Source organism: Salvelinus fontinalis, chromosome 13 (assembly GCF_029448725.1).
Source record: "Salvelinus fontinalis isolate EN_2023a chromosome 13, ASM2944872v1, whole genome shotgun sequence".
Lineage (NCBI taxonomy): Eukaryota > Metazoa > Chordata > Actinopteri > Salmoniformes > Salmonidae > Salvelinus > Salvelinus fontinalis.
This window is the reverse complement of record NC_074677.1, coordinates 39,457,182-39,477,183: the sequence shown is the minus strand read 5'-3', so window position 1 is coordinate 39,477,183 and position 20,002 is coordinate 39,457,182. Positions and strand designations below refer to the sequence as shown.

At 44.4% G+C, this 20,002-nt stretch overlaps 1 protein-coding gene across 5 annotated transcripts in view; it reads right to left on the bottom strand.

Moving 5' to 3' along the window:
* The window catches only part of LOC129868649 (unconventional myosin-XVIIIa-like), a 111,734-nt gene that overhangs the window by 7,227 nt on the left and 84,505 nt on the right, over positions 1-20,002 (bottom strand). For 4 of the 5 annotated variants that reach the window (XM_055942813.1, XM_055942814.1, XM_055942815.1 and 1 more), the window contains 10 exons: positions 17,858-17,962; positions 16,673-16,819; positions 16,301-16,414; positions 10,283-10,399; positions 8,337-8,420; positions 7,325-7,462; positions 6,327-6,512; positions 6,026-6,168; positions 5,448-5,492; positions 1,709-1,831 (listed from right to left, as the gene is read on the bottom strand). In XM_055942813.1, coding sequence (XP_055798788.1) covers positions 1,709-1,831; positions 5,448-5,492; positions 6,026-6,168; positions 6,327-6,512; positions 7,325-7,462; positions 8,337-8,420; positions 10,283-10,399; positions 16,301-16,414; positions 16,673-16,819; positions 17,858-17,962 — 1,202 coding nt within the window. The remainder of the gene's footprint in view (positions 1-1,708; positions 1,832-5,447; positions 5,493-6,025; positions 6,169-6,326; positions 6,513-7,324; positions 7,463-8,336; positions 8,421-10,282; positions 10,400-16,300; positions 16,415-16,672; positions 16,820-17,857; positions 17,963-20,002) is intronic. The other variant, XM_055942817.1, reaches the window with a different exon arrangement.

Below are 20,002 nucleotides of genomic sequence, written 5' to 3'. Positions count from 1 at the left end.
CTTTTCCTCATTCTCTTCCTCGTCGTCAGACTCGTCCAGTTTGCTGCGTTTGAACTTGATGGGCTTGAAGCTGAGGACCTCGTTGATGGCCTTTTCCAGGTCAGGGTCAAGGTAGTTCCGGTGGGTGACAGCCTTAATGTCAGAGGTGTCTGGGGGGTTGTCGTCAGAGGAGCGAGGCTGGGCCGGGGTGGAGTAGCTGCGGCCTAGGGAGTGAGGGCTATAGGCAGAGGTTCCCTGACTGAAGGCCATGCTCAGAGCATCATCATCGTCGTCCATGCGCAGGCCAAACTCACTGAGCCGGCTGCTGCGGGCCACAGATATACGGGAGTCAGCCTTGCTCACGCTGCCTGGGCTGCGACCCCCAGTGCGCCTGCTCATGCTGGGGCTGACCGACGTCCCGTATGAATCGATACGCCCATCATCCTTCCAGGAGGTGCTACGTCGCAGGCCACGAGGGCTGGTACGACTAACACTGGTGATGCTGCTAATGGTGGACATATTGTCATCATCCATGTTTGGCATGGCTCTACGGCTGGACCTGCTAGGGGCTAGGGAGGACACCATGGAGTCCTTGTCAAAGTCAGGGCTGTGTGGGGCCCAGCGGCGCTCCAGACCCTTCCTGGCCCTGCTGGTGGCCTCAGAGTAGGCCTGGGAGATGACCGAACCACGGTCATCATCATCATCTTGTGACTTCTTCCTGTCATCCTGGTCTGTGGACTTAGACTTGGCCTTGCGTAGGGAGGAGCGGTCCGGGGTGTCAGACTGTTCCTTTAGCGTACTGAAGAGGGAGCTCTCGTCCCCCTGGCCTCCGATGGAGTCTTTCAGGTTGGAACGCTTCCTGTAGCTAAGGGAACTCATCACAGACACCGATCTGCTGTCTACTTCTTTGCTCTCTTTGCCTTCCTTGCTACCTTCTTTAATCTCTTTAACCTCTTTGCCTTCCTTGGCATCTACATTCACTGCATATCTGAGATGCCATGAAGAGGACGGTGTAGGAACAAGAACACCATGGAAACAACCAACAGAGACACAGAGAAACAGAGAGAGAAAAGATGAGAATTTACAGACTTAATGAAATGATGAAATGAAAAGTTCAGAAGGATGAAATACATGTGATTGAATCCCTTAAGTGTAGAATGCTTGTCAACATTCCCCAACTTTTCCAGCAGCAGCTAACTGAAGTTCCTGATGACACTTTGTCCTCTGAAGTGAGTGTAATAAGGAAAGTTAAGTTGTGAGTCGATCTGCTAAAGCTCGTCAAAAAGAGCAGGTATATATTTGGGGCTATCCTGTGCTGTCTGCCAGTGGGGAGGAAATGCATTCATCTCAGGCAGAACAGAGAGAGGGGCCATTTAGCAGGTATGCCAGCTGGCCTTGGGCCACTTCAATAAATCTGACAGGCAGCACAGCGCCCGTATCCCTCTTCCCTCTGCTGTGCCGCCTGCTGTCATTAGAGGGATGACAGGGAGGCAGAGAGAGATGACACCTAATCTCATGAAATACTCACCCTTCCATTCCACCCTGCCTCAGCTAATCCTGGGCTCTTTAGTTCTCAGCAGGGTAAACTCATATAGGAATGGGATGGGATTGAGGAAGCCATCACTGATTTATCAGGGCCCAGCCAGAAGGAAGGGGGATGATAACATAATGAGGAGGCTGTCAACTGAGGAGGCTGATAGACAGACAGACAAGTCAAGACAAGACTGACCTGGAGCTCTTCAGACTGCCCTCGTCTGACAGAGTCTTGGTGGAGCCCTTATTCTTGGACAGCCAGGACTTGACCCCGTCCACACGGTCCTCCACCTCTGAGTCCGTGTCCGACTCGTCACCACTGAGGAAGACAAAAGGAGAGCAAACAGTGTTGTTATGTTGCTGTTGGTGTTGGCAGGAGGCAGAGCTGTTTAAAAAGAGTCATCTGGGAGGGTTAGTGAGGATCCACCATAGAGGAAAACTGTTGGTTTGGACAGGAAGTACAACACTGACAAATTATGTTTTGAATGTCATAAGATAACAGCTTTCTGATTTAGTTAGTCAGACAGCAGCTGTATTCCATTCATTGTAACAGTAACTTGGGGTTGAGCAATGCAAATGCAGGCAATCACAACAAGCTTTAGGGAGACAACAGCAGTCTGTTAACGTAGAGCGATGACAGACCTAGAATTTGCACCCAGTCGCAAACTAGTTTACCAGTCAAAATCTAGTGTTGGGCTCTGCTACTTTCTGAAGATTGATACAAAAAAATATCAGCCACAAAGCTAAAGTTAGGCCACAGTAAGTTCGATGAAAAACCAAGAAGAATCGTTTGAAAGAGAGAAAAAAAAAATTATATTAGATATTGGTGCATCCATAAATCTGAATGCGTGCTTTCTCTTCCCCTGTTAAATGTATAATCGCTTATGATGGGGGCGGTCGAGTGAAACGAGTCATGGTGCCTCCGAGCGGAGCGGAATGCAAATGAATGGAGCTCATGAAGGCGTAATTAACTCTGTGGCCATAGCGAGGCTTTTAGGATGTCTGTGGCGAGTGGCTGAGCGTGGCCTGTTGATGTAGATTGTTATTGGGGCTGAGCCGATGAGATGGCCCTCTAGCCCTGGCCTTGACAATAACAAGCAGTAAACAGATACTGGAGGGAACCCGCGGAGAAATGATATTAGATCACGCTTGGGAAAGGTCAGCGGGAGCATTTCCATCCTGATTCATCTGTTCCTCAATCCTGCAAAGGTGAAGCTTCTCTGACACTGTATTATGCATCTGTTGTTTGATGGACAGGGGGGACGGACAGGGGAGTAGGAGAGGTGAGGGGAGAGGGGAAGGGGCCACCCACAGGGGCTAAAGTCTTAGGTAATGGACAAACGTGTCTGGGAACAACTAAGCCTAGCAGTGTTCATGCGTTTCTAGTACCAGAATGAACTATACATGAACATTGACAGAAAAGAGAAACAATTTGGATCATAACCAATAACATTCAGTCTCTGCATCAATCCAAACAACAATTTACACTGTCTGTTGTGACGTGACATCAATCAAAATAGCACTATTTTGTGACGCGTGATAAACACCAAAAGCAAAGGACGGGTTTCCTTTCTTCTTTGACCAGCTTATCTGGCAAGGCTGTGGGACAGGATGCAAAGTGCTTATCACGAGCCAACATTGTGCATCTTATTCAAAGAGGTCTCTGATGATGGCTTTCTTTAATGGTATAGACCGCTGGGCTGCATCGCCCTGCTCACATTTACATGCCTGCCATTAAAGCCTCCCACTGCAGAGAGCAATACAACGGTATATCACGCATTCAATCAAGTCTCCATGAACAAAGTGTTTGTGTTGCCTCCCCTCTCTGCATGTGCAGAACCACAGTTCCATTTACCTGCATAGAGACAGAGACGTGCTCTCAGAATGGATGGAGGCATACAGTACACAGCGGCAGGAAGTAGGGGTGCTGAGGGTGCTGCAGCACCCCCTGATAAATCAATACAAATTGTGGCCGTCTGTGGACATGGACATTTGCTACCTTATTAGACTCAGTCATTTAGGGTCTCTCTCATTTTCAATGTATCAAACACAGCTTTCTGGGAAAGATAGTTTACGGACTGACTCCCACATGCAAGGCAAAACTATTCTCTTTTTCCCACAAACCGAAACACACAAACACCTGCACTGGAGCAGCTGTGGGACGGAGGCGCCTTGTAATCGAGTGCTTTGCAAATCGTGTCACACACAATTTATGTCCTTGGCCTCACACCACTGGCTAAGCAGCGCTGAGGCTCCAGGGCGCAAACAAGCACAGAGAATTTAGAGCCCGACATGAATCGCTTATGACAACCGGCCTCCACTGGTTGTATATCTCTGTCCCACATACCTACAGTACATCCTCATGAAGCTCCATATGGATGGGTCCTGTCTACAGTATTCTACACTTGCATCCTCTTGGTCCCAGCATTTCCTATCATGGTCAAACTGTTCACTGATTACGGCAGAGACAGGTCCATTAAATCCATGTTATTTGAGCAGTGTTTTGCAGTACACTGTGTACACACAGTCAGACTCACATACTCCACAGTCTTCAAAGACCTGTACTGTTCAGAATATGTTTTGTGTGATCTTCTTATGACCATGAAAGGGTACATTGGATAAAGAACTGCCTGAAAATGAAGAGTGCAGTGGAAAGGTGACACCTTTCCTTCCCTCTTAATGTTTCAAAGTACATCTCAGAAACCAGGAAAGAGATGTCCAAAGGTTTCATACCAATTGATTATTCGTTATCCCCTTCACACGCACACAAAAACCATTCCTACCATTGTCACCTTTTATTGGTGCAATTACTCAAATCCAGATCAAAAATAAGTCCTAATCCTGCTGAACATTCCCTTCACAATTCGATGGCAAATCAATTCTTCCATTAATGTTTAGCTCGCTGCTATTACATACAGATCAAAAGGGAGAACAAATTTGCTCCTAAGTAACCATGGTGATTCACTTTCTTTTCTCTTGAGCACAGCTAAGTGAGGAACCCACAAGCTTGATGCTGATGTACAGACAGACACCGTGCACTGTGCTGATTCACATGAGATGCCTGTCTGATGGCAAATGAATGAATAACAATGAGAGAAATTGACTCACAGGGCAGCGAAGTGTTCTCTCTTGGAACAAGCAATTAGAGGTTAATACTGACACAAATAGAACATGCTGCGAAAATGAACTGCAGACACTAACTACAAATCACATACAAAGCACCCTCTTTCATTCAAAATTGTGACGCACGTTTGCATTCTTCCATCAAGACATGACGAGCTACACTGGAATTGGAATGTTAACTTTAATTATGGGGCTTTAGAATAAATGATTTTATGTCTAAGTCCAAAGTGATTAAGACAGCACGGTGACTTGAGTAGAGCAAGCTAGGCGCTGCGAAACGAGCAGCTCAAGCACACTCTACAGAGAGCAAACCTACCTTCCATCACAGAGAGATGTAAAAACAAGTAAACAAAGACTCAACCTTTTGTGATTAATAGGTTATACTGTTTAGAAATCTATCAATGCTCTTGAACACGATGAAATGAGTTAGTGGGTCCTCAAAAGCATGAATGTAGAATGGCATGTCACATAACAGAGAGTGAAGGTCCATGGTTGTTGGCTAAAATGGGACAATGGTTCATGATATTTAATGGGAGAGTGATGCAGTATCTACAGGTATTCCATGACCGTGTTTTATTTTTTGAAATTATATAGAATTTTTCCACAGCGGTGAGCACATCTCAAGCAGTAGGTTTGTAGAGATGCTAATCTTAAAGTAGTTTGAACTAAGTTCCTTCTGCTCAAAATGTCATCATAAACAGCAGAAGTGCAATGTCTCCCTAATACAGCATCATTCTCTCGTGGGACGATGATTTTAAAACCTTGAAACCAAACAATAATGGGAAAAGAAAGGATGCATTGTCTGTTCTTACGTTTTGTTCTTTCGTTTCTGATACTTTGTCACCATGTCTTGTAAACTGGGCGATGAGTGGGAGAGGAAACAAAAGAGAAAGAGAAAAAGAGAGGAACAGAAAAGGAGAAATACAGTTAACAGTTTGAGACCAACCCAACCGGGGATGTAGTGTGCCTCAGGATAGATAGAGCTTCATTGTGTGTGAAAAGAAGACAAGGCGGCTCAAAATAATTGCTGCAGAAAATCTGATGAACATCTCTCCATACTGCACGGTTTTGGGCAGTGATTCAGAATACCAGCTCACTCATCCTCTCTCTGACCTCATTGTTTAAAAGGAAGTCTAAACTCACTCTCAGAGGCCCTGTATGGCAACAGTGTTTACTTCAGTGGGCCTCAGAGGTAGTGTAACCCTGAACATGCCAATAAAAGAAACCTCAGCAGGCAACTAAACAAGAAGACAAACCAACAAAGAATCAGGAACAGGGGATTAAAGCAGGACAGACATTAAATAATGGGCAGATGTTTCTGACAACTTTATTACAACTTCATTACAAAGAGAATCTGTCCTCCGGCTGAAGAAGAGAGGGGGGCACCTACTTGTTTACGAGGTCATCATCGCCGTCACTGTCGACCATCTCATCCTCTATGGCAGCCTGCAAGTCTCCAATCCTCTTGAAGGCCAGCTTGAGGTCTGCCTGCAGACTCTGATTGGCTGCCTCCAGACTCTCTATGTCCATTTCCTGATGGATCATGATGCAGAGTAAGTGACTGTCACCCCAAACCCCTGTAAACCAAGACATCCCCACCCTAAATGAGGATATTACCCCTGTACGACCTAACAAGGAGAGTCCAGTCCATACTTTAATTAATACTCTGCTGACGGGGCCCTCTTCCTTACCAGCTCGTGCTTCTTGCGGCTGGCCTCGGCCTCCTTCTTGGACAGCTCAGCCATCTCCTCTTTGATGTCCCTCATCTGTCTCTGTATGCGTTTGTTCTGCTCGTTCTCCCTGTTCTCTCCATTACCGCGGTGGTCTCTCTCCTCCGTCATCTTCTCCAGGTTCTCCTTCAGACGACCTGTCAAGCTCTGGGGACGAGGAGATGGAACTGGGTCAGAACCGCATAGAACACAGCTGAGACATCCAGCATAGGTGCCTGAGCAGTGAGCACATTTCACTTTGAGGTTTGTGGTGTGGTTAATGTAGTTGGAGAAGGGTCAAATTGAGGTCACTAAGAATTTCCAATTGAGCTCAGGTGTGCAGAAATCACAGCTGGCCAGAGAAAGATAGTATGACTGTCGTAAAATATATTTCCCTCACAGCATTTGTTCAATGACCCAAAATGTAGCCTCACAGCTTGCCCTCTACCTCCCACATACAAGCCCATCTCTCTTGCTCTCACTCACTCACTCACTCCTTCACTCCCTCCCTCTTTCTCCCCCTCCCTCCCTCTCTCCCACTCACTCACTCACTCCTTCACTCCCTCCCTCTTTCTCCCCCTCCCTCCCTCTCTCCCACTCCCTCCCACTCACTCACTCCTTCACTCCCTCCCTCTTTCCCACCCCTCCCTCCCTCTCACACTCACTCACTCCCTCCTTCACTCCCTCCCTCCCCCCCTCCCACTCCCTCCCTCCCTCTCCCTCCCTCCCTCCCTCCCACTCTCTCCCCCTCCATCTCTCCCCCCCTCACTCCCTCCCACTCTCTCCCCCTCCCTCCTTCTCCCCCTCTCCCTCCCTCCCTCCCTCCCACTCTCTCCCCCTCCCTCCTTCTCCCCCTTTTCCTCCCTCCTTTCCACTCTATCCCCCTCCCTCACTCACTCCTTCTTCCCCTCCTTCTCCCCCTCCCTCCCTCTTTCTCCCCCTCCCTCCCTCCCTCCCTCCCTCTCCCACCCCCGTCTTACCTCCAGGCGTTTGATCTGGGTCCTCTCGTACTCCAGCTTGGTCTCGAGCTCACGGATCTTGGCCTCCTGCCTGCTGACCAGGGACTTCTCCACCATGGACTGCTCCTGGAACTCCAGCTGGCTCTGCAGGGACTGTAACTGGAGGGGGGCAACACACACACAGTGACATACTGAAGTACTGATTACACCACACTGAACACCTCCACTCTGCCCTATGCAACCCTCCCTCTATTTCTTCTATAATCAATATTAGGTCTGCATTCAACAGATATGTGTTTATACCCAAAATAAATACATTCACCTCTTCCCTTCATCTGCATTGTGAATAGCATCCCCCCTGGCTGAAATGTTGGGAATCTAGCCACATTTTTGTTGCCTCTAATGCTAGTATTATCTGATGTGAATAGCCAATAAGCCGAGGATAGGATAACCCCAGTAGCCTCTACAGACATAAATAACAATCACAGATCCCATTGCACAGCTTTGTGGAGGGGAAGAAGATCAATGCTTTGCAAACTTGTTTCGTCTTAAGACTTTTCTCATATCTGATAAGAGGATGAAAGACATACACTAACTAAAAGTACCCAAAATGCACCAGGGCTCCTAATGAGGAGCTTTGCATCTGAGAGAAGGAGGATTTAGAGCTGGCCTTTCATGTCATTAAGAACACAGTGTTCCTCTCATTGTGGATCTGTTAATCACTGCAGGGCTACAGGATTTAGATAGATACAATAGATAGATAGATAGCCATCTATCGCTGCCTTTGGTGGCAGCTCTTAAAACTACCTTACAGCAAGCAGAGTGAGCGGTAAGATCAGGCTGTAAGCAGACAGACAGAGCTCTGATCCTCTCCAGGTGAAGGTAACGGTGTAGGTGTAGGACAACCTGTATGATTGTGCTGAGGGCATGATGTCCTCTGAGTGGCTGGTGAAGGTGTGAGTAGATGGGTATGGGTGGGGGGCAGGCAGGCAGGCAGGGGGATTGGCAGGCAGCCATGGCAGTGTGTAGTTACCTTGTCCTGGATCTCCTGCTTCTCCTTCATGGCTTCCTCCAGCTGGGCCTGCAGGTCACTGATCTGGGCCAGGTCTCTGGCAGACTGTCACATCACAAACACACAGAGATAATTACAGTTTTTGAAGAGTTTACTTCCAAAACACTATATCATCCACCAATTTTTTACATTTGTGTTTTTTCGTCAGCAATTATTGGTTATGGGTACCTTCAGGTGTGTGTAAAATATTACTGTTATCACATTTTGAATTCCTACATTTTAGATGTTTTATTTATTTTTTGCAAAATACTATATATACACACACACACACACACAAACACACACACACACACATCGTTTAGCTCAAATGGAATGTTCCTATTTATTACCATTTTATTTGTCATTTAGCAGACACTCTTATCCAGAGCGACTTACAGGAGCTTAATTGCTCAAGGGCACAAACAGATTTTTCACCTACTCGGCTTGGGGATTTGCCCAACGCTCTTAATCGCTAGGCTACCTGCTGCTCATATCCTGTATATTTGACTGTGATATGTGGTTGTTTCACCTAGCCATCTTAAGACGAATTCCCTTACTGTAAGTCACTCTGAATAACAGTAAAAATGTCCAATGTAAATGTTTTACATACAGATTTCATATTAATGTATTGAGTTATTTTTTTATTAAATATTGATGTCACGTATAATTTGTACATTTCTTTAAAAAATTGTTATTTGTTACATTTCACTATGTAAAACCTAGCTGCACTACTTGTTTCTCTGAAAGTGAGGCGGATATGTAGCATTTTGAAAAAAAAAACATGATTATTTGTCTCTCTGAAAAGATAACCATCAATAGATTTTAAACAAATTGTCAGCGATTGGGTGCAGAGATGTAGCGGAGTCAGGCGCAGGACACAGGTTTTGAGCAACACAACAGAGTTTACTCAAAAAAGTCAAGCAAAATTCCAAATAGGAACATACATACACACTAGCACATACAACAACCACTAAAGACACCAACAATCACGGACAGAACAGAAATGTATGCCAGAGGATTAAATAAGGAACATGATATGGGAATTGAAACCAGGTGTGTGTAATACAGACAAAACGAAACTGAGACATGGATCGGTGGTGACTAGAAAGCCGGTGACGTCGACCGCCGAACACCACCCGAACAAGGAGAAGGGCTGACTTCGGCGGAAGTCGTGACACAAATACATGTCTGTCATTGAACAACCCAATGCCATGATTAGATAGTGAAAAACACGCTAATCTCATTCATAATTTCATTAAACAATAAAAGCTATTACCAACATTTCTGAAAATGGATATACTGTATAGCGTTTTGGAATGAAACTCTGGATAGTTTTATGTGGGATGCTTCCATTTAACATAGGTATTTTAACTTAGGAGGTGGATTAATATCCAACAGTCAAGTATTCAGGACAATATATTATAATTCATGTTACCTCCTGTGTAACAGATTGCACATCTCTGAATGCAAAATTTGGTTTGTTTATCTCTAGCGTCTCAAATGTTCCGCCTACACATAGGAAAATACATTAAGAGATTTTGAAAGCATACGGATACTGGTTCCCAGTGCAGGTCTACAGACCAGAATCTGTGTAGCTGAGAGGAATGTACAGTATGTGTCAGAGTTATAGTGCAGGTCTACAGACCAGAAGCTGTGTAGCTGAGAGGAATGTACAGTATGTGTCAGAGTTATAGTGCAGGTCTACAGACCAGAAGCTGTGTAGCTGAGAGGAATGTACAGTATGTGTCAGAGTTATAGTGCAGGTCTACAGACCAGAAGCTGTGTAGCTGAGAGGAATGTACAGTATGTGTCAGAGTTATAGTGCAGGTCTACAGACCAGAAGCTGTGTAGCTGAGAGGGATGTACAGTATGTGTCAGAGTTATAGTGCAGGTCTACAGACCAGAAGCTGTTCAGGGGCAGGGTTTACCTGGGAGACGGCAGCCTTGTGTTTCTTCATCAGCTCGTTCATGTCCTCCTGGTCCTCCTCCATACGAGACTGTAGGTCGTTCTTCTCCCTTTGCAGACGGGACACCTGCTCCTCAAGCTGAGAGAGAGGAAGAGGGGAAGAAAGAGAAAGACAAACTTTAACAGCTGAGCTGTTTTAAAACCAGAGCCAGTGAAAGTAATCAATTGTCAACAGCTGGCCAGTCATCTAATGGATATCTACCAGGCCTGATCCTGGTGGTGGATTAGTGTGGTTTACTATAATCACACCTGATTGGGTCATTTAGGCCTGCAGACAGACCTTTGTGGCCAATACACCATGTAATAGCTTGGAACTAGTGTCCTAAGGCAGACCATCAGATCTACTCTGGAGGGAAAGACACCCAGCCTCTTAGTATGCCAACCCAAACTGGAGACATTTAAAATACCTTTCATAACCATAAACACAGCAATTAGCAGCTCTACAGGGTCACTCTCTGTCCTCTCTCTGTCCCCAGAGGACCACAAGTGTCACTCTCTTCCCGCAATTTCCTCTAAAACACAGAAAGCACTCTCATGGGAAGTGATTATGGAACGCATTAATGAGGACATAAAAAATATCAACAATGCTAATTAATCCATTAGCACATAATCGAGAAATGGGCCATTTACAGAAAAAAGAAAAATGTCAATGATGATGGGGGGGATTTGTGCAAATTCGTGGCAGTGTTTTAACACACACTAAAATAGTCTACCCTGTGTGAAAGGGAGAGTAAAAGAAACGACAGGCTCTCCTACTGTTTTTAATAACACTGTTTGGTTTTGTTGTGTCGTAAAAAATGTGGTAAAGCGCTGCAATTACACAAATACGGAATGATTTCCTTAACAAAAAGATGTGTCGATTGTGTATCACAACAATAAACAGGGTCATTAAGCATGCAATCTCATTAAAATATACCAATCTGCATTTCTGTTCAATTAACTTCTTAAGGCTAGGGGGTGCTGTTGTCACTATTTATGGTAATCGTGTAATTTTTGAAACGGCTTCCTACAAAATTCTTGATCGTACAATATGCATATTATTATTATTATTGGATAGAAAACAGTCTATAGTTTCTATAGGAGTTGAAATTTTGTCTCTAAGTTGAACAGAACTCATTCTACAGCAATTTCCCTGACATGGAGTCAGATTTCAGAAATGTTGGCCCCTGTTCTGGAGTCAGTTTTAAGGTTATTCCTATGAGTATACGGACACTGCTTACGTCTTCCCCTGGATGCCTTTACGTGATGACGATTTGAATGGGGTCGATTGCGCAATCACAGGCACTATAAATAAAAAAAACCTGTAGCTAGGAACTCTTTTCTTGCTGCGTCATGCGCGCGGCGGCCACCGACCCGCACTTGTTCCAAGCATTAGTGTAGGGAGTAATATTACTCTGGTCATGTTTCTACTCGTTATAGGAGTTAAAAACATCATAAGGTAGTTAATTTAAAGCGTTTTATAGCAATTTATATCCGTTTAGTGCGATTTTGGGACATTTATTTCTGAGACGCTGTGAATCTCTGGGCACGCTTCCAGTTCATGCCGAACACAGTTGGCATTTCCACATGGCAAGAGGACAGCTTTCCACCAAAAGACGATTAGACCCAAGAAAGGATCCTTTGCCCAAGATACTGATGGAAGAACAGCTCAAAGTAGGAACAATTTATTATGATAAATCGTGTTTCTGTCGAAAAATGCTAGTGGCTTTGGACGCCATCTTTTTTGACGTAGCTTCGCTTGGCGCAAACTGTATTGAAAAGTAAGGATAATTTAAAAAAATGTAATTCCGCGATTGTATTAAGAATTAAATTGTCTATCAATCGCTGTCCACCCTATATTTTTTAGTCACGTTTATGAGTATTTATGTATACGAGTAGATCACTGTCTAATATGGCGCACGAACATTTTCTCACCAGCTGGGCTACTTTTCCCATTGTCTAACCATGATTTGTGGCGGCTAAATATGCACATTTTCGAACAAACTGTATATGTATGTTGTAATGTGATGTTACAGGGGTGTCATCTGAAGAATTCTGAGAAGGTTAGTGAAAAAAATAATATATTTTGGCGATGTTTACGTTATCGCTCTCTTTGGCTAGAATCAATGCTGGGGTAATGTTTGCACATGTGCTATGCTAATATAACGATTTATTGTGTTTCGCTGTAAGACACTTAGAAAATCTGAAATATTGTCTGTATTCACAGGATCTGTGTCTTTCGATTAGTGTATGCTGTGTATTTTTACGAAATGTTTGATGATTAGTAGTTAGGTAAACACGTTGCTCATTGTAATTATTCTAGTCCATTTGTGACGGTGGGTGCAATTGTAAACTATGCCATCTACCTGAAATATGCACATTTTTCTAACAAAACCTATCCTATACCATAAATATGTTATCAGACTGTCATCTGATGAGTTTTTTTCTTGGTTAGGGGCTATAAATATCTTAGTTTAGCCGAATTGGTGATAGCTACTGGTGTTGGTGGACAAATAAAAGATGGTGGATTATGCTAATGTGTTTTTAGCTAATAGATTTACATCTTTACATATTGTGTCTTCCCTGTAAAACATTTTAAAAATCGGACATGTTGGCTGGATTCACAAGATCTGTGTCTTTCATTAGCTGTATTGGACTTTAATGTGTGAAAGTTAAATATTTAAAAAATATATATTTTTTTGAATTTCGCGGCTCTGCCTTTTCAGTGGGGGTGGGGGGGGTGTGCCGCTAGCGGAACGTGTGTCCTTGAAAGGCTAAATTAAAATTGCATGGACAGAAATTGTTCATGTCACATCTACACGGAGTATAAAAAACATTAAGAACACCAGCTCTTTCCATGACATAGACTGACCAGGTGAATTCAGGTGAAAGCTATGATCCCTTATTAATGTCACTTGTTAAATCCACTTCAATCAGTGTAGATCAGTTATTCCCAAACTGGGGTACAGGGGTACGCGCAATGCCGTCGGGGGTACGCCAAATAAAAATGTGATTTACCTTTTTTATTTAAACAGTACATTTATATTTACAACGGAGCTATACATTTGGGTGAGGTTTTTTTCTCCCCTGAGTAGACTAATTTCACTGCCAAAAATAAAATGAAACCATCTAGTGTTCAGCGAAATAACAACACAATATCAAATACAGGTAGCCTAGTCAAATAATTAACATCCAATCATATTTAACGTCCCTCTCCCGCGGGAAACCTTCACTCGTGCACAGACATTTAGAAACGAAACCTGACATTTAGAAAAATAAGCCACGGGAGTTTTTTGAGCTAGAATAGATGACTTCGAGTAGTAAGACATGTATAAAAGCAACAGATAGCATTAATAAGAAGGGGATAGAAGCGTCTTATATGGTGAGCTACCGAGTGGCTAGGACAGGCAAGCCCCATACTATTGTGGAGGACTTAATTCTTCCTGCTGCCGTGAATATGGCTGGGACAATGCTGGGGGAAAGATCCAAAAAAACAATACAGACAATGCCTTCATCAAACAACACTGTTTCACGACGCATCAGTTACATGGCAGGAGGTGTTTTGAAACAATTACTGCTTCGCATACAAGCCAGGGAATTATTGGCATTACAGCTGGATGAGTCAACAGACGTGGCGGGCCTGGCACAGCTCCTGGTATATGTCCGTTACATTTATGCAAACCACTGGAAACCAGGACAACATGAGAGGATATTATTAAAGTACTGGACAGCTTTGTGACATCAAATGGACTTTGGTGGTCAAGATGTGTTGGTATCTGTACTAATGCCGCAAAAGCCATGACAGGGAGACATAGTGGAGTGGTAGCTCATGCAAGCAGTTCCACCCGATGCCTCTTGGGTAAATTTCAGCATCCACCGAGACGCTCTTGCTGCCAAGGGAATGCACGACAGCTTGAAAGATGTTTTGTACACTACAGTGAAAATGGTTAACTTTGTTAAAGCAAGGCCCCTGAACTCTCGTGTATTTTCTCCGCTATGCAATGATATGGGCAGCGACCATGTAACGCTTTTACAACATACAGAGGTGCGCTGGTTATCAAGGGGCAAAGTATTGACACGTTTTTCTTAATTGAGAGACGAGCTTTAAGTTTTCTTTACTGACCATAATTTTCACATGTCTGACCACTTGCATGATGACGAATTTCTCACACGACTGGCCTATCTGGGTGAAGGTTTCTTCTCTCTTGAATGATCTGAATCTAGGATTACAGGGACTCTCCACAACTATATTCAACGTGCAGAACAACATTGAGGCTATGATTAAGAAGTTGGAGCTCTTTTCTGTCAACATTAACAAGGACAACACACAGGTCTTTCCATCATTGTATGATTTTTTTGTGTGCAAATGAACTCAAGGTTAAGTACAATATAGCAAAGCACCTGAGTGAGCTGGGTGCGCAATTACACAGGCACTTTCCCAAAAAACGGATGACACAAACAACTGGATTCGTTATCCCTTTCATACCCCGCCTCCAGTCCATTTATCGATATCTGAACAAGAGAGCCTCATCGAAAGTGCAACAAGCGGTTCTGTGAAAATTTTTATTAAATCAGAAGCCACTGCCAGATTTCTGAATAGGGCTGCCCTCAGAGTTTCCTGCATTGGCAAATCGTACTGTTAAGACACTGATTCCCTTTGCAACCACATACCTATGTGAGAATGGATTCTCGGCCCTCACTAGCATGAAAACTAAATACAGGCACAGACTGTGTGTGGAAAATGACAGACTCTCTCCAATACAACCCAACATTGCAGAGTTATGTGCATCCTTTCAAGCACACCCTTCTCATTAACCTGTGGTGAGTTATTCATCATTTTTGATGAACAAATAAGGTTTTATATGTAAGATGGCTAAATAAAGAACAAAATGATTGATTATTATATTATAATTTTTGTCCTGGTCCTGTAACAGCTCTTTGTCACTTCCCACGAGCCGGGTTGTGATAAAAACTGACACTCATTCTTATGTTTAATAAATGTATTGTATAGTGTGTGTGTGGCAGGCTTACAATGATGGCAAAAAACAACATTTGAGAGTGCGCTGACCCTGGTGCTAGAGGGGGTACGCAGCTGGAGGTTGAATGTTTGAAGGGGTACGGGACTATAAAAAGTTTGGGAACCACTGGTATAGATGAAGGGGAGGAGACAGGTTAAAGAAGGATGTTAAAGCCTCGAGACAACTGAGACACACACAAAAGTACAGACACATGCATACGTACACATTGTGATATTGAACATGTTGTGTTGTGGATATGTGGTTGTGTAGGGATGTTATATGATGTACTGTTATCTTTAGCTCATTCAGTACAAACATAGTTCACTGTTTAATCTGTTGTTGTATATGCAATGTGGGTGTTTTGGTGTGTTTGGACCCCAGGAAGAGCAGCTGCTGCCTTGGCAGGAACTAATGGGGATCCATAATAAATACAAATACATGGATTGTGTATGTGTGCCATTCAGAGGGTCAATGGGCAAGATAAAAGTGCCTTTGAACGGGTTATAGCAGTAGGTGCCAGGCAAACCGGTTTGTATCAAACTGCAACGCTGCTGGGTTTTTCCTGCTCAACAGTTTTCCGTGTGTATCAAGAATGGTCCACCACCCAAAGGACATCCTGACAACTTGACACAACTGTGGGAAGAATTGGAGTCAACATGGGCCAGCATCCCTATGTAACACTTTTGACACCTTGTAGAGTCCATGCCCCGACTAATTGAGGCTGTCCTGAGGGCAAAATGGGGGGTGCAACTCAATATTAGAAAGGTGTTCCTAATGTTTGGCATACTCAGTGCATGTTTTACCTAGATAAATGGCTATCATGACTGATTTAACTGAGCTGTAAGCCCTTTTAAAAGGAAATTGAAATACAGCACACTGATGTGGACGTACTCCGTACTCTGTGTGCAGTTCACACTAGGCAGCTAAAATGGTAGGGAATCCTCTCATATTGAGACGGGACAGCTGAGGGAGCTCTCACTCACCGACATCTTGACTTTGACCACATCCTCCATCTGGATGTGCAGGTCCTCGATCTCTATCTCCATGCCCTTACGAGACTTCACCGCCGCAGCACACGTGAACTCTGACTCCTCCAGCTGTGAAGGGAGATATAACAGGAGGAGGAAGAGGAGGTGGAGGAAGAGAGGGGGAGAGAGGATTAGAAGGTCAAGGTCAGGGAAAATAAGAAATCTTCAGAAATCACAAAATGTAACACCCTGTCCTTGATCGGAAGAGCAAGTACAATACATTTTGACAGGACTATTTGTAGTAGAAGAGCTGAGAATGTCACTGAAGCACCTGATTGACCTGATGTTAATTAGACGGGCCATGTAGTGTAATGTAGGGTGGTGTACCTGGTTTTTGAGCTGGGCGGTCTCTCGCTTGCTGGGGGCGTTGTTCTTCATGTGGTCCAGCATAATCTGGGCGTCAGCCAGCAGCACTTTGGTGCGTTTCAGGTCCTTCCTCAGCCTCTTCTCTGTCTCCACGTCCCTGCAGCCCACCTAGAAGTGAAAACGCAAACAGTCTCTGGGTCATTCCACCAATTCGGTAGAACTGACTTCGATTTTACAGGCTGACTACACCGCTCGCGTCGCGTGCGTTGCAAAATACATTTTGAAATCTATATTACTCAATTATTGCACCCACACCACTCCCGTGCCAACAAGCGTCTGCATTGCCAAGGGCTAAATAGAATTCAGTTCTATTTGTGACGCAGATCGCGCTACAAGTCCTGCCTCTCCCATCTCCTCATTGGTTTATAGAAGCAGATACCCACGTGCCTTTTCCTCATTTGTTATACCCACGTGGGTGACTGAAAGACGAACGAGGTCGGTGGCGGTAATGCACCTAATTTATGAAAGCTGCCAATCGCAATATAAAGTCAAGAGAAGAAAAAGCCTGGAAGGAGGAGAGATGACTAGAAACGATTCGGTTGACCATTTTATGTGTGGATTAATTGGCGGAGTAGAGGACCTTGTGCATTTCAGGTAAAATAACAACTCAATGTTTATATCCCAGGACAAATTAGCTAGCAACAGCAAGCTAGCTAAATAGGACAGATTAGGTAGCAAGTGCAAGCTAGCTAGCTAGCTAAATTGCCATTCATGTTTAATGCTTTTCGACCTGTCCCCAAATTAATATAATTGGTTCAGAGTTTATTTTGATATTTTAACCTGCGTGTCGTGATCGCGTTTGGTGTGGGGGAACAAAATACATTTATGCATGATGGTGCACGTGCGCAGCTGGTTTGAGTTCCGTGATAGCCCTTGGCAACGCAGACGCTTGTTGGCGCGTGCAAGCAGTGTGGGTGCAATAATTGAATAATATAGATTTAAAAAAATTATTTTGCAAAGCTCACACACGTGAGGCAAGCAGTGTAGACAGCCAGTCAGAGTGATTTAAAAATATTGATTTTTATTTATTTAACTAGGAAAGTCAGTTAAGAACAAATTCTTATTTACAATGACGGGGTGATGAGCACCCAGATGTGCTCACACGCATGCACACACACACACATCAGTAACAGTGTGATGGAGTACCTGGTCCTGGGCAGACAGCAATTTGGTCTCCAGCTCTCTCCTCTCACGCAGGACTTTCTGCTTGTCATCATACTCCTCCTCCAGCTGTACCTCCATCTGCTTCAGCTGTAGAATGGACAGACAGACAGAGACAGAGACAGACAGGAGGAAGATCAGTAGACTCAGTAGACTTTGTCTCTGTGGATGGTTTGTCCTCTGACAAATCAACTGTATATTTCGGTGTTCCTCAAGGCTCCGTTTTAGGACCGCTATTGTTTTCACTATATATTTTACCTCTTGGGGATGTCATTCGGAAACATAACGTTAACTTTCGCTGCTATGCGGACAACACACAACTGTACATTTCGATGAAACATGGTAAAGCCCTCCCTGGAAGTCTGTGTTTCAGACATAAAAAAAGTGTATGGCGGCAAATTTTCTACATTTAAACTCAAAACAGAGATGCTAGTTCTAGGTCCCAAGAAGAGATCTTCTGTTGAATCTGACAATTAATCTTGATGGTTGTACAGTCGTCTTAAATGAAACTGTGAAGGACCTCGGCGTTACTCTGGACCCTGATCTCTCTTTTGACGAACATATCGAGACTGTTTAAAGGACCGCTTTTTCCATCTACGTAACATTGCAAAAATCAGAAACTTTCTGTCCAAAGATTATGCAGAAAAATGAATCCATGCTTTTGTCACTTCTAGGTTAGACTACTGCAATGCTCTACTTTCCGGCTACCTGGACAAAGCACTATATAAACTTCAGTTAGTGCTAAACACAGCTGCTAGAATCTTGACTTAAACCAAATAATTTGATCAGTGCTAGCCTCTCTACACTGGCTTCCTGTTAAGGTAAGTGCTGATTTCAAGGTTTTACTGCTAACCAACAAAGCATTACATGGGCTTGCTCCTAACTATCTTTCCGATTTGGTCCTGCCATAGATATCTACACGTACGCTACGGTCACAAGACGCAGGCCTCCTTACTGTCCCTAGAATTTCTAAGCAAACAGCTGGAGGCAGGGCTTTCTCCTATAGAGCTAGATTTTTATGGAATGGCCTGCTTATCCATGTGAGAGACGCAGACTTGGTCTTAACCTTCAAGTCTTTATTGAAGACTCATCTCTTCAGTAGGTCCTTCAATTGAGTGTAGTCTCGCCCAGGAGTGTGAAGGTGAATGGAAAGGCACTGGAGCAACGAACCGCCCTTGCTGTCTCTGGCTGGCCGGTTCCCCTCTCTCCAGTGGGAAACCCTATTACAGGGGCTGAGTCACTGGCTTACTGGTGCTCTTCCATGCAATTCCTAGGATGGGTGAGTCACTTGAGTGGGTGGAGTCTCTGAAGTGGTCTTCCTGTCCGGGTTGGCGCCCCCCCTTGGGTTGTGCCGTGGGGGAGATCTTTGTGAGCTATACTCTGCCTTGTCTCGGGATGGGAAGTTGGTGGTTGAAGATATCCCTCTAGTGGTGTAGGGGCTGTGCTTTGGCAAAGTGGGTGGGGTTATATCCTGCCTGTTTGGCCCTGTCCGGGTGTATCGTCGGACAAGGTCACAGTGTCTCCCGACCCCTTCTGTCTCAGCCTCCAGTATTTATGCTGCGATAGTTTGTGTCGGGGGTTAGGGTCAGTCTGTTATATCTGGAGTATTTCTCCTGTCTATCCGGTGTCCTGTGTGAATTTAAGTATGCTCTCTCTAATTCTCTCTCTTTTTCTCTCTTTCTTTCTCTCTCTCATAGGACCTGAGCCCTAGGACCATGCCACACGACTACCTGGCCTGATGACTCCTTGCTGTCCCCAGTCCACCTGGTCGTGCTGCTGCTCCAGTTTCATCTGTTCTGCCTGCGGCTATGGAACCCTGACCAGTTCCCCGGATGTGCTACCTGTCCCAGACCTGCTGTTTTCAACTCTCTAGAGACAGCAGGAGTGGTAGAGATACTCTGAATGATCGGCTATGAAAAGCCAACTGACATTTACTCCTGAGGTGCTGACCTGTTGCACCCTCTACAACCACTGTGATTATTATTATTTGACTCTGCTGGTCATCTATGAACATTTGAACATCTTGGCCATGTTCTGTTATAATCTCCACCCGGCACAGCCAGAAGAGGACTGGCCACCCCTCATAGCCTGGTTCCTCTCTAGGTTTCTTCCTAGGTTTTGGCCTTTCTA